Source organism: Arachis ipaensis, chromosome B7 (genome assembly GCF_059453495.1).
Source record: "Arachis ipaensis isolate K30076 ecotype BB chromosome B7, ASM5945349v1, whole genome shotgun sequence".
Taxonomy (NCBI): domain Eukaryota; kingdom Viridiplantae; phylum Streptophyta; class Magnoliopsida; order Fabales; family Fabaceae; genus Arachis; species Arachis ipaensis.
This window is the reverse complement of record NC_142442.1, coordinates 684,518-699,001: the sequence shown is the minus strand read 5'-3', so window position 1 is coordinate 699,001 and position 14,484 is coordinate 684,518. Positions and strand designations below refer to the sequence as shown.

Below are 14,484 nucleotides of genomic sequence, written 5' to 3'. Positions count from 1 at the left end.
AATAAATAAATAAAAATATAATTTAAATAACACATACATCGATTTAGTACCCTTTTCCCTATTATTAATTAGCACCTGTTTGAAGAGAGTGAGTGAGTGGGTCTGAGTCTTAGAGAGTGGTATACGCGCTCTTATCGAAGCTCTGCACCTTCTTCTTCTTCTTCAATCTTCAGGTAATGCTATGCTCTCTCCATTCACCTCTTCTTCTTCTTCTTCTTAGAGGTGTTCTATGTGCAATGTATCAATCAATTGTTTCATTTATATTCGATTACTTGTTCCCTGTTTTTTCACTTGCTTTCTTTCCTCTTGCCCCACCCACTAATCCACCTTCTCATCTACTTGTGCGTAATCGAATTGGGGCATCGCACAATCTTAGATTCTGCGTATTATACTTATTGCTGCGTTCGTTTATGTATTGTTTGTTTCGTTGTTTACTGCTTGCACACCACCTGTTTGATGCAATTCCCCAACCACAATTTGAATTTTCAACAACCCCTTTTTCATTATTTTTAGCTCCTCTCTCTCTTTTCTTTTTCTCTTTGGGTTTCGCGTGCATTGATCCTCAATGTTTTTAGATGCAGTGGTTGCAAAAGTTACTTTCTTTTTTGCTTAATTACGCTCTCCGCATTTGCCACTTTCTTTCTCTGTATACTCTGCTTAATTGCTGCCTTGTGCCTGAGTTATCGTGCCCTTATTGGTGTCTTGGGAACAAAGGAAGTTACTAGCTGCTGCTACTACAGTGCATTAAAGTGAAGAAAAAATGAAAAAAGTAAAACCGAAAAGGACCCAATATGGTGCACGAATAAGTTAGCAATTTTAGAGAGTTAGCAAAACTTAATCTCTTGTGAATCAAGTTTCTTTTTTGCTTGTGTTACTTGTTCTCCTTAATGTTGATATTAGGCAGTTAAAGTTTAACTTCCCCCTAAATTTGCTGTTGCATGCTTATAAAATCAAACACCAGCTTTGATTACCTCTTTTTTGCATATAGCAAATTTTTGGGACTGTTACCAACTTTGCTCATAGATTTCTCCTGAGCTTTTGCTAATAAGTTTTATCGAAATCTTAAAGATATATGCTACATGGCCCATATCCTTGATTAATTTTGCATAAGGTAATCCATGTAGGAATGTTGAAAGGGGAAAAGTTTATATTTTGCAGATAGATTGAAATGCTAGCCTTCTTTTGTTCAATATTCAGTTCTCTGATGTGGCGGAATGAATGAGGGAGAAATAGTTGTTGTGACTGTTGATAGATAACTGAGTTTTGTGTGATATGCCTAAAATTTATCTGATACTGACAAATGAAGTTTCCTTTGCACCACAAAACAGACATGGTTATCCCTCCTCCAGTAAGGCCTCCAAGGATCACACAATTTCTAAAACCCTATGTTCTGAGAATGCATTTTACCAATAAGTATGTGAGTGCCCAGGTGATCCACACGCCAACTGCTACGGTGGCCTCTTCTGCTAGCTCACAGGAGAAAGCATTGAGATCAAGCTTGGAAATTAAGCGTGATGTGGCCGCGGCTGCAAAGATCGGGAAGTTACTAGCCGAACGCCTCTTGCTTAAGGACATTGCTGCTGTTTCTGTTCATTTGAAGAGAGAACAGAAGTATCATGGGAAGGTTAAGGCAGTTATTGATTCTCTCAGGGATGCTGGCGTTAAGCTTCTTTGAGTTTAAGGTGGTTGTGTGTTTTAGTTGTACCCGAGTGAGTGGCATCATCCTTGTTGGAACTTGTCTTTAAGGAGAAAAGAAAGATGGTTGGAAATTTCTGGTACTTCTGTATTATTTTAGTAGAAAATAATAACTAAAAAAAGTTAAACCAATGTAATATCTTTTATGTTTGTATTACCCTCATATCAAGAAGGTTCACATTTTTTATGGTGGTTTGTTTGCTCTACAATCTACATCTTTTGCGTATGAACATAACTTGCTTCAAGGGATAGTTATTAAAAGGTATGAAAGGATTACAAATCTTGCTTACGGATTATAACGTCAACACTGCGAAGAGTGTCTTCCATGATTAATAATGAAATGAAAATTATGATTAATCAGTAATGGATATGAAATATTCTTAAAGTCAATATTTACAATATTAAATTCTAATCTAAATTAAGAAAGCAAAACCGACGGCTAGGTTAGCATGCTTGCAGCTTAGTGAAGAGACATAACATGTCAGAATGCCGCTGTATTGAGTCACAACCAAGTCATTCATATCTTTTTAGCATCCTTGTTTTTTGATTTGTTCTCACCAAGAAAATAAATTCTTGTGTAAGTAAGATTATTAAGCTCTCCTTTATTATAAGAGTACAAATATTATAACCAATGAGCTATAACTCAAATGACATAATCTTTTTATCCTTACTTAAAAATTTTGGATTCAAATCTCACTCTTAACTTTTGTTCACGGTTAACAATTCTTAAGACACCAAAAAATGATCATTTAATAAAAAATATATGTCTGATTACGCTCTTTTTATTGAGCATATATTTTCTATGTCTTATATCGATAATTTAGATTTATAAAAATAATTTATTTGTTTAGTTGTCTAATTTATCATGGTATAATATGATATAGAGTTTAAATATTAATTTGAAGTATATATCTTTTTAAAATAGTCATAATTTTCAATTTAAAATAACTATTAGGATAATAATATTGTCACTATTATTTTTGATAATGTCACTTCATATATACTTTTCCTATATTATATATTTACATGAATTTATAAAAATGGGTGACTATCAAAATAAAAGTGATGATATCTATTTTCTAACTGTTGTATTCTATTGTTTAAAGAATATCACTCTATTTTTCTTAAAGTGCATTAACATTAGTCATTGCTATCAGTACTTAGAAGTCACAATGTTGCTATTTTTTATTGATATTGTAGAAATAAAATATCTAATATTAAATTAGTTATGTTACAAAAATAAAAAGTGGGTAAATAAAAATAAAATATGAATATTTAAAAATAAAAAATTACACATGTTAAAATAAGTAAATAACCATCCTTACCAATTTATTATTTTTTTAATAAAAAGAGAAATAGAGTAGACCTATGTTGAATAGTTTTGCTTTTCTTTTGGTCATGGGACCTATTATTAAAAAATACAGCTTTTTTTGGAAATAAATTCTAATTATCTTTTTTATAGAAAAATTTATTAATAGTGACAATACCTAAATTAAAGACTGGTTTACAAATAGCTTACATCATGGCTAAATTTAAAATGCTGACAGCAAAAAATTACAGAGAACATTCCATTAATTAATCATATATAGTTAAATTTCTAAAAATGATTATATGAGATAAATAAGTCAGATGTCTCTGCTGGTGCCAGCCTCCTGAACCCACAAACAAAGGCTGCCACAATAATTTCCCAAATAAATATCGTTCCCAACACATTTGGAAAGCAACTTTTTAGAAGTTCAACAAATACATTAGTTTCTTTCTTTGAAAAAGAAAGGACAAAGTTTCAACAATAATAAACATGGATATGGAGTTGAGCACCACAACGCTTGTTTTATTCATATTGCTGGCTGCGTGTGGCATAGCTCAATCTCTTGTCGTTCCTATTTCAAAATATGGTGGGGTACCTAATTCAGATATAACTCAGGCTCTTACAAATGCATGGAGAGAAGCATGTGCATCACCAATAGCAAGCAAGATTGTGATACCTCGTGGGAATTTTAGAATGAGGGCAGTGGATTTGAAAGGTCCTTGTAAGGCTCCTATTGAGCTTTATGTTGATGGAACAATTATAGCACCAATGAACCCTCGTGGTGTTGGCGACGAATGGCAATGGGTTAAGGTTCAATATGTTGATTACTTCACCCTATCTGGCAATGGTGTTTTTGATGGTCAAGGTGCAATTGCTTGGCAACAAAATGATTGTGGAACCAACCTCAATTGTGCTAGGACTCCAATGGTGAATAATATTTTTCTTTTTGCGATTTCTTAACATTTTACAATCATGTTACGCGTACATAAAAAATCAGCTACTAAATCAGACATTTGTATATAATATTGTCTAGATAGTATATAAACTGTTTTTGTGTTTCTTATTTTCAAACCAGATTTATATATATTGATGTCTAAAAGATGAATGAATTGTGTTTGATGACAGAATTTCGGTTTCAACTTCATGAAACATGCAGTTGTTAGGACAATAACATCAAAGGATAGCAAGAACTTTAATGTGAATGTACTGGGGTGCCAAAACTTCACCTTTGATGGGTTCAAGGTCATTGCACCAGGGAACAGCCTAAACACAGATGGTATCCACTTGGGAAGATCAAATGGAGTCAGGATTCTGAACACAGACATAAAGGCCGGAGACGATTGCATCTCGATCGGCGACGGAAGCGTGAACACATACATCTACAATGTGAAGTGTGGACCTGGCCATGGCATCAGTGTTGGAAGCCTTGGCAAGTACACCACTGAGGCTCCTGTGGATGGTCTTATTCTCAAGAAGGTCACTCTCACAAACACTGACAATGGTTTGAGGATCAAGACTTGGCCTAGTGCTCCTGGAACTTCTCCTATCTCTAATCTCTTTTATGAAGACGTTACCATGATTAATGTCAGGAACCCTATTATCATTGACCAGGAGTATTGCCCTTGGAACCAGTGCAATAAACGGGTATATATTATTCATCACTATACATATATACATACATTATTAATTGTTACTAATTGTTTCTGTTTCTGTGCACTTGTTTAGAATCCATCGAAAATAAGGATAAGAAATGTTTCATTCAAGAACATTAGGGGTACCTCATTAACCAGGGAAGGGGTGAACCTCATATGCAGCAGTGCTTTGCCATGTCAGCAGGTCACGCTACGTGATATTGATCTCAAATTCAACGGAGCTCCGGCAGTCGCCGTATGTCGTAACGTCAGGCCAACCGTTGCAGGAAGAGCTCTTCCATTCGTAGCTGCTAATTAGAGCCTTTGCTTAACACATGCATATATACAATGCAACCATGGCTCTTATAACAGATTTATTTATTTATTTATTCATTTAGCTTCTACGAAGGTGACGAAGGTGCATAAGTCGTCGTCCTAAGGAGAGTTGTAGTGCTCTTTATGAGTTACAGTACATGCTCCTTCCTACAAGTTGGTTCAAAGATCAATAGTACTTGATTAATTTGAGATGTTTCAAACAACAGCAGAAGAGGCCCGTGCATTGGCAATAGAACCGACATGGCTGGTGAAAGAGCCAAATTATGTGTACATATGAAAGAGATGTTATTGTTTTATTTATGAGTTCTCTTCTTTATTATTTATTATTTTTATTTTTTTTGTTAATTTTTGTTTGAGTTGAAATTGTACACTTTTATAATCTTGTGTATTATATTTATTATTATTTTTTTATAATATAATTTATTAATTTTAGTTTGACAAACGATAATTCAAAAACACACATAGTATTTCAAAATCAATTTTACTATTCTAATTTATCATTGTAATAAACAGTTGAGAATGCGGAATAACGTTGGCAGTTTGGCACACAAGTTCGATTACAGAAGACGCTGCAACTCGTTATTCACAAGCGCATGACTGCAATTATATTACAAAGGCAAAAAATTGAAACACTCAATGATCCAAGCTGTAGAACAAATGTTCATTCAAAACTTATAAGGATGCTAAATACATGAATTATGAGAGAGAACATGCTATCAAACTCTATATATCAAACTCTCTATCGGATGGTAATGTCGTAATGAAAATAAAATAAAGATTACTTCTCTTTGATGAAATCTCAAATCAGTTTTCTTTTTAAAGCCGTTTCCATAAAGATGGCAAATAATATCATATTTTTGGTGATGTAACTTCGTATGGCGCACCATTTTCATTTTGTTTTGAAAAGTATCATCACAAAATATTATATAAAATGACTAAAATAGTTCTGTGATTTCAAATTTTTTACATCAAATATAAATTAATTTAATAAAAAATGAGAGTACATAAAGAGTACAGACGAAACTTAAAAAAAATATTTGAAGAGAAAAAAAATTTTAATAAAAAAATATATTAATATTTATATTAAAATAAAATTTATAAATATAATTATTTTATTTTTAAATTTATTATTAATATGTAGATTGAGATTTTTTTTGTCTGAAAAAGATTACTGCAGAAACAACACAGAACCTTGTACTCATGGTGCTTTTGTTGAGCATGGTCTTCTAAATCATTCGGATGATTGAAGACACCTCCCTTGCAGTGAACACATATGAAGCGTTCTTGCACTGGCCTAGAGCGAGCCTCTTCTATATAAATGCACCGACAAAAGATCAAAGAAGAAAAGGGATATATTATAATAATTTTCGGATGGTAATGTCGTAATGAAAATAAAATAAAGATTCCCTCTCTTTGATGAAATCTCAAATCCCTTTTCTTTTTAAAGCCGTTTCCGCAAAGATGGCAAATAATATCACATTTTTGGTGATGTAACTTCGTATGGCGCACCATTTTCATTTTGTTTTGAGAAGCATCATCACAAAATATTATATAAAATGATTAAAATAGTCCTCTGATTTCAAATTTTTTACATCAAATATAAATTAATTTAATAAAAAATGAGAGTACATAAGGAGTACAGACGAAACTTTAAAAAAATATTTGAAGAGAAAAAAAATTTTAATAAAAAAATATATTAATATTTATATTAAAATAAAATTTATAAATATAATTATTTTATTTTTAAATTTATTATTAATATGTAGATTGAGATTCTTTTTTGTCTGAAAAAGATTACTGCAGAAACAACACAGAACCTTGTACTCATGGTGCTTTTGTTGAGCATGGTCTTCTAAATCATTCGGATGATTGAAGATACCTCCCTTGCAGTGAACACATATGAAGCGTTCTTGCACTGGCCTAGAGCGAGCCTCTTCCATATAAATGCACCAACAAAAGATCAAAGAAGAAAAGGGATATATTATAATAATTTTCGGATGGTAATGTCGTAATGAAATAAAATAAAGATTCCCTCTCTTCGATGAAATCTCAAATCCCTTTTCTTTTTAAAGCCGTTTTCGCAAAGATGGCAAATAATATCACATTTTTGGTGATATAACATCGTATGGCGCGCTATTTCTATTCTCTTTTGAGAAGCATCATCACAAAATATTATATAAAATGATTAAAATAGTCCTCTGATTTCAAATTTTTTACATCAAATATAAATTAATTTAATAAAAAATGAGAATACATAAAGAGCACAGACGAAACTTAAAAAAAATATTTGAAGAGAAAAAAAATTTTAATAAAAAAATATATTAATATTTATATTAAAATAAAATTTATAAATATAATTATTTTATTTTTAAATTTATTATTAATATGTAGATTGAGATTTTTTTTGTCTGAAAAAGATTACTGCAGAAACAACACAGAACCTTGTACTCATGGTGCTTTTGTTGAGCATGGTCTTCTAAATCATTCGGATGATTGAAGACACCTCCCTTGCAGTGAACACATATGAAGCGTTCTTGCACTGGCCTAGAGCGAGTCTCTCCCATATAAATGCACCGACAAAAGATCAAAGAAGAAAAGGGATATATTATAATAATTTTCGGATGGTAATGTCGTAATGAAAATAAAATAAAGATTATCTCTCTTTGATGAAATCTCAAATCCCTTTTCTTTTTAAAGTCGTTTCCGCAAAGATGGCAAATAATATCACATTTTTGGTGATATAACATCGTATGGCGCGCTATTTTTATTCTCTTTTGAGAAGCATCATCACAAAATATTATATAAAATGATTAAAATAGTCCTCTGATTTCAAATTTTTTACATCAAATATAAATTAATTTAATAAAAAATGAGAGTACATAAAGAGTACAGACGAAACTTAAAAAAAATATTTGAAGAGACAAAAAATTTTAATAAAAAAATATATTAGTATTTATATTAAAATAAAATTATAATTATAATTATTTTATTTTTAAATTTATTATTAATATGTAGATTGAGATTCTTTTTCGTCTGAAAAAGATTACCGCAGAAACAGCACAGAACTTTGTACTCCTGATCCTCTAAGTCATTCGAATGATTGAAGACAGTTCCATTGCAGTGAACACATGTAAACTGTTCTTTCACTGGCCTAGAGCGAACCTCTCCCACATAAATGCACCCACAAAAGATCAAAGAAGAGAAGGGTTATATTATAATAATTTTCGGATGGTAATGTCGTAATGAAAATAAAATAAAGATTACCTCTCTTTGATGAAATCTCAAATTCCTTTTCTTTTTAAAGCCATTCCCGCAAAGATGGCAAATAATATCACATTTTTTGTGATGTAACTTCGTATGGCGCGTCATTTCCATTCTTTTTGAAAAGCATTATTACAAAATATTATATGAAATGATTAAAATAGTCTTGTAATTCCAAATTTTTTACATCAAATACAAATTAATTTAATAAAAAATGAGAGTATGTAGGAGTACAGAAGAAACTTGAAAAAAATATTTGAAGAGGCAAAATATTTTAATAAAAAAATATATTAATATTTATATTAAAATAAAATTTATAAATATAATTATTTTATTTTTAAATTTATTATTAATATGTAGATTAAGATTACCAAAAAAAATAAATCTGAATTTGATTAATAAAAAAACTCTATACATACATACATGCATACATTATTAATTGTTACTAATTGTTTCTGTTTCTGTGCACTTGTTTAGAATCCATCAAAAATAAGGATAAGAAATGTTTCATTCAAGAACATTAGGGGCGCCTCATTAACCAGGGAACCTCATATGCAGCAGTGCTTTGCCATGTCAGCAGGTTACGCTACGTGATATTGATCTCAAATTCAACGGAGCTCCGGCAGTCGCCGTATGTCATAAGTCATAACGTCAGGCCAACCGTTGCAGGAAGAGCTCTTCCATTCGTAGCTGCTAATTAGAGCCTTTGCTTAACACATGCATATATACAATGCAACCATGGCTCTTATAACAGATTTATTTATTTATTTATTCATTTAGCTTCTACGAAGGTGACGAAGGTGCATAAGTCGTCGTCCTAAGGAGAGTTGTAGTGCTCTTTATGAGTTACAGTACATGCTCCTTCGTACAAGTTGGTTCAAAGATCAATAGTACTTATTAATTTGAGATGTTTCAAACTGTGTATTATATTTATTATTATTATTTTGTAATATAATTTATTAATTTTGATTTGACAACCGATAATTCAAACACCCACGTAGTATTTCAAAATCAATTTTAAGAAAATTAAAACAAACAACTCGTTTGCTTAACCAATCTAATTTACCATTGTAAAAACAAGTTTGAGAACAACGTTGGCAGTTTGGCACACAAGTTCGATTACAGAAGACGCTGCAACTCGTTATTCACAAGCGCATGACCGCAATTATATTACAAAGGCAAAAAATTGAAACAATGATCCAAGCTGTAGAACAAATGTTCATTCAAAACTTATAAGGATGCTAAATACATGAATTATGAGAGAGAACATGCTATCAAACTCTATATATCTACCATCCTTAATATATTGCTTTCAACCTGTTTCACAACAACTGTATCTAACTTAAATACTTCTAGCCTACCAGTAACATATGAAGGGGAGACCAGGAAGGCTATTATGCTCAATTATATCACGACCGAGTTCTATTCTTGTTGTAATTTTCATAACGCCGAGAGACAGCAGACTCAGATAAAGTGTCCCAAACCTACAAGGTATGAGTGACAACAGTAAATTTCACAGAAAAAATCTATCAAGAACACAAATTTGAATTTCTGTGGCCCTTTTCACTCACTTGCAATTTTCCCTCTGAGCCTCCTATAGCCAACACAAAGGGGTTGTCCTCTGAGAACGAAATAGAAAATACAGCTCCCTGAACAGCCGCATCCAAAAACAGAAGTCAACCATGCTACTTGTATCATGATTCAGACTAGAGAATACCTTTTTTCCCGTTAAAATCTCAACAAATAAAAGAAGCAAACTTACAGCATTGGAGTTTTTAGATGCCACAACAGATGGTTGGTTATTCGATAAATCCCAAAGCTTTACCTGCAACAAATAACAGTACTCGAATGAGATGATTTCCAATTCTGCAAGATATAGTATATAGGAATACGAACACAACAAATTGACTTCACAATTACCGTTTTGTCCATCGATCCAGTAGCAAGTAGCTGCAAGAAGGCAACAAGGTACGGTTAAACTAGAGTACATAAAAACTTGGTATTTCTCACCAAAACATTGAAAATACATACATTAGGTGCTGACGCATTATAGGATACTGAGGTAACAGCTTTGTCATGTGCATGAAGAGTAAATGTAGAACTTAGATCAGATGTGGATTCAGACTTTGCTGTCCGAACATCAAAACACTTGACAGTACCATCCTCGAGACTCACCTAGAAGCACAATTTAATTATTATTAGTGAAGCTAAAACTGTGCATCCATAAAAAATACAATTACCAATTCAATCACTGAAACGAGAAATCAAAATTAACCATAACACACCACAAAATAGTGGTTAGTGTGTGGATCCCAGGCCAAGCTCTCGACATCAGCTGTGACTGACCACTTATAACCAGGATGGGATGACATCCTTACATCCCTCTGCAAAGTGTAAAAGCATTGAAAGCATTAGAATATTAGATAACTAAGAAAAAAGGCAGACAGAAATTCCAATGTAATCATTTTTAAAGAGAAAGTCTGTTTTGGCACATGAATATTATACAACCAAAATCTACAGTGTAATAAGTATCCATTCCAGATAAAAAAGAAATGCAAAAATATAGAGTATATAAGAAACATTCTGTCACTACCAGGACCACAGTATGATCAAACGAACCACTAAGAAGAATTTCTTGTTCATGATGATGCCAAGCAACTGCTTGAACCTGTCAAGATAGATGAACAAAGGCATCAGACAACATATTGACTCAAGCAACCTAAATTAATGTTGGTAAGACAAAATATACAATATTAAATGACTTAATTAAGGAAAAAAGTGAAAATCTTTCCTACCAACGTATAAGTAATATTTCTGAGCTTGTACACTATTTAGAAGCAAGGGAAAAAAGAAAAGAAAAGATGATGGACATAAAGAGGGAAAGTCCTCTTTATCAATAAAAGAAGCTCATATTTGTAATAATTGATTGCACTTTAGCATACTACTTGCCTTGTCCGTGTGATGCTCCATTGTACTCTCACACTTCCCAGTAGCCACATCCCAAATCTTGACTCGCTTGTCAGCACTGGCACTAGCAAGTACATTCCTGAATGTTTTAAGAATGACTGTCATCAGAGGTGCAAAAGAATAGAGTTTCAAAATAAGTAATAAATGAAACCTTTATGTCCCAAAAGGTTCCCAGCAGATGAAATAATACAAAAATCCAGTTTTAAATTTAACAAACCTGCACGCTTTGTTCCAGGAAAGACCAAGTACAGAGTCAGTGTGACTGTCATCTTTGTATTTGATTGATTTCTACAAAACCAATTAACAGAATCAGTAACTGGGTCTATACTCAGAATTGCACTTCAACACAAAAAGATGTACAAACCTTCTTCCCCTTCTTCTTTTTCTCTGAAATGCCACCTAAAACCATGCATGGCTGCACTGCATCAATCTGGGAACAAAGGAAGCTTAGAAGGTATTCAATGAAAGTGGCTTTATATTCTGAATGATGTTTCCAACTTTTCAGTGAAATTTATTAACCATATTCACTTACAACATCAAGGTCCCAAATTTCTATTGACGGTTCCATTGAACCAACAGCTAAGAAGTTTCCTGCAATGATAATGAAATAATAATGCGATAGAAAGTAGAGGAAGCATAAGGGGATCAAGTCAAATTTTGAGCATGCAAATGAAGGCTAGAATTTAGAACTTATTTACTAAAACAGACAAGAGCACAAAAAACCAACATATTTAATTAAAAAAAGGAGTAAACATGCGAGATGCATTGACAAAGGCAATATTCCCCACCTTTCTCTCTTCCTTGAAGGCAGTCAAGCCAAGCTGTGGATAGTGGAAATGCAGGAATTATGATATCATGATGGACATACATGTTCATCTCACTAGTACCGACGTCCTCAAGTATATGAACCTTGTAGTAGAAAAAGACGCAGCTCATATAAGTCTACCATTGCATCACATAACAAACATCAAAGAAAAATACATCAGCCAATAAGTGAGGATTTGTTTACCTCGAGAAGACTGAGATCGTCCTCAGTACGAGCACAAACAATGACGGAATCAGTTGGATTAATGATCATGTCTTCGAGTTCCTCAGAGTCATCATCATCCTTCACAATGTAAAACAATATGATGTTGTAGAGTCACAAATGAAGGTCAACAGCAGAATGCAGACAAAGTATTGGAACTTACGTTCTTATCTTTGATATAAGGATCCAGGTCGTTACTTGGATAATAAAGATCACCAATCCCGGAACTAAATACCTCAACTCCTAAGGTCAATAAAAAGATGCAAATTAACACAGACAACACAAGGAGACAGAGCTAGCTAGCTAACCATAGCCATGGCTGATATCATGCTAAGTGATTCGATAGCTAACTCTAACTAAAACCGCTAACTAACTAACTAACTAACTAAACAGATAGATAACTCCCTGAGATGTTAGTGTATACCTTCATCTTCATCATCGTAATGTTCCATGTCAAGCTCCTTCAAACCGAGGGCAATATCGTCCAATTTATCAGCCTTCCCGAGAGCATCAGCAACATTGAGTGCTCGCGCAACTTCATCGACGGCACCACCGGCATCATCCATGCGTTCATCACTTGCTTCTTCCTCATTTTCACTGTCTGCTCCACTGCATAACATACATGTATTGTTAAGTATTTGATAAAATTTTATAATTGGCTAAGTGAGTTTTGAAGTAGAGAAAGACCTTGCGGCGGCGGCGGCGGTGATTATATCTTGAATTTCTTCCTTGGAAGGAGGTTCAACTACGGTGGGTTCCGCCTTCGAAGCACCTATCGGTATCCACGAAATAGCTGAAATCATTCTGAGACTCGAAATCAAACGAAAGAAGAAAGTGGTGTGTGTGTGTAGAATGGTGGTGGCAGCAGCTAGCCGCAGTAGCAGAGAGTAACAAGGAGGAGGAGGAGAACCCTTTTTTTTTTTTTGGCCTTTAGGAGAACCCTTAATGGTCCAGTTCGGTGATGGCTTAACGGGCCTTAAAACAAACTCAACCCAGCCCAATAAAGGTCCAAATATTTGGAAGCCCAAATTGATTCGGCACGGAAAATTTCTTTTCTCTTTTCACTTTTGAGATAACTCTCAAAGTGGTCACTGAAGTTGCACTCGAATCTCATAATAGTCTCTGAACTTAATAGTTACTCTTATTCGTCCTTGAAATTGCACTCCAGGACTCAAATTCGTCGTTCCAGCACATTTCGTTCACCTGGCACTACCGGAAAACTGATCAGGACTCTTTCGTGACACGCTGGCTGGGTAACGGCTAATTGACGTGGATTAATAAATTTTTATGGTGCAATTTAGTCCCTAAATCAAAATTAAAAATTTTAATCCCAAAATTTAATTATTATTCTCTTCTCTATAATAGTAACCCCTCTATTTTCTTTTCTTCTCTTCTCTTCTCCATATGGATGTGAAAGAGACTACAAATTACAACTTCATTGAAAGCACGCATATGTTTTGTTAATTAAAAGTCACATATTATGTCTTTGTATTTAACATTTTATGCACTCATTTAACTCTAGTTTAATTAAAATGTTTTACAAAATTCAATTTTATATTTTTATATGATTTTACAAAAATCTATCTCTTGTATTTACGAAATTAAAATGTTACATAGTTATTATTATATATTACATTATATTTCCTTTTGAATCCTGTTCCAAAATAATCATGTATCATCCTAATTTAACTGTTATTCATATAGTATTAATATAAAGTGTTATATTATGGTATTTCAAATCATATGACATCTCCATTAAAATGGCGTGTCTAAGATTTTATTATAATTAAATAGGTATTTCAAATTAATTAAGGGTAATATTAGAGAAACAAAAAATAGTAAAAATTTACCTAATTTAATACTTATTATTTTAGTCTCTAATTAATAAAAAACTAATTAAGCAAAATAAATATAATTAACTAATTTAAGACACTAATTTGATCATATTAAAATATTAATCATATCATCTTTTTGTTTGCAAATGTCATGCTAACATTTTAACATTTTATATTAGTATTAGAGATGAGTTGAGATTCACAATTTATGAATTTAGGAATCAATTTAATCATTTTTTAAAGTCAACAAATTTGTATGAACCTTCACAATTTTAGAAACTAAACTTTGCATTATTTATTTAATTATATATATCACATAACTTTTTTTATGTTATAATTTTACCATCTTTTTTACAAAAAAAATGGGATAAAAGCGGTTAAACTTGTTCAAATAATGGTTGTTAAGAAGACTCTAGTTGTTGT

The 14,484-nt window shown here is 32.6% G+C and overlaps 3 protein-coding genes across 4 annotated transcripts; 2 read left to right on the top strand and 1 right to left on the bottom strand.

The window, feature by feature from the left end:
• Positions 1 to 32: 32 nt before the first annotated feature.
• On the top strand, positions 33 to 1,882 carry LOC107608878 (Ribosomal L18p/L5e family protein). The gene is made up of 2 exons (XM_016310642.3): positions 33 to 173; positions 1,329 to 1,882. Exon 2 carries the CDS (start codon positions 1,331 to 1,333, stop codon positions 1,673 to 1,675), a length of 345 nt encoding a protein of 114 aa, XP_016166128.1. The 5' UTR covers positions 33 to 173; positions 1,329 to 1,330; the 3' UTR covers positions 1,676 to 1,882.
• Positions 1,883 to 2,999: 1,117 nt separating this feature from the next.
• LOC107608879 (uncharacterized) lies at positions 3,000 to 13,310 on the bottom strand. 2 transcript variants are annotated; one of them, XR_015892163.1, is made up of 17 exons: positions 12,914 to 13,310; positions 12,651 to 12,835; positions 12,390 to 12,469; positions 12,209 to 12,307; positions 11,988 to 12,108; positions 11,732 to 11,790; positions 11,564 to 11,629; positions 11,417 to 11,487; positions 11,182 to 11,278; positions 10,826 to 10,900; positions 10,518 to 10,616; positions 10,264 to 10,407; positions 10,153 to 10,182; positions 9,995 to 10,057; positions 9,804 to 9,881; positions 9,559 to 9,716; positions 3,000 to 3,146 (listed from the first exon to the last, which is right to left on the bottom strand). XR_015892163.1 is itself a non-coding variant. In XM_016310643.3 (16 exons), exons 1-16 carry the CDS (start codon positions 13,027 to 13,029, stop codon positions 9,642 to 9,644), a joined length of 1,458 nt encoding a protein of 485 aa, XP_016166129.1. In that variant the 5' UTR covers positions 13,030 to 13,310; the 3' UTR covers positions 9,276 to 9,641. The 2 variants fall into 2 exon arrangements, 1 of the variants encoding a protein (XP_016166129.1); XM_016310643.3 differs by lacking the exon at positions 3,000 to 3,146 and having other exon boundaries at positions 9,276 to 9,716.
• Positions 3,436 to 5,097, top strand: LOC107606410 (polygalacturonase-like). The gene is made up of 3 exons (XM_016308475.3): positions 3,436 to 3,931; positions 4,130 to 4,648; positions 4,730 to 5,097. The coding sequence occupies exons 1-3, from the start codon at positions 3,494 to 3,496 to the stop codon at positions 4,952 to 4,954; spliced, it is 1,182 nt and encodes a 393-aa protein (XP_016163961.1). The 5' UTR covers positions 3,436 to 3,493; the 3' UTR covers positions 4,955 to 5,097.
• Positions 13,311 to 14,484: the final 1,174 nt, after the last annotated feature.

Bases quoted from the DNA above. Each gene is read 5' to 3' on its own strand.
- LOC107608878 (XM_016310642.3), top strand. From the start codon at position 1,331: ATGGTTATCCCTCCTCCAGTAAGGCCTCCAAGGATCACACAATTTCTA.
- LOC107606410 (XM_016308475.3), top strand. From the start codon at position 3,494: ATGGATATGGAGTTGAGCACCACAACGCTTGTTTTATTCATATTGCTG. The intron at 3,932-4,129 runs GTGAATAATATT...GTTTGATGACAG, and splicing joins ATTGTGCTAGGACTCCAATG to AATTTCGGTTTCAACTTCAT. The intron at 4,649-4,729 runs GTATATATTATT...GCACTTGTTTAG, and splicing joins GGAACCAGTGCAATAAACGG to AATCCATCGAAAATAAGGAT.
- LOC107608879 (XM_016310643.3), bottom strand. From the start codon at position 13,029: ATGATTTCAGCTATTTCGTGGATACCGATAGGTGCTTCGAAGGCGGAA. The intron at 11,630-11,731 runs GTAAGTGAATAT...CTTTGTTCCCAG, and splicing joins AAATTTGGGACCTTGATGTT to ATTGATGCAGTGCAGCCATG. The intron at 10,183-10,263 runs GTATGTATTTTC...GCCTTCTTGCAG, and splicing joins ATAATGCGTCAGCACCTAAT to CTACTTGCTACTGGATCGAT.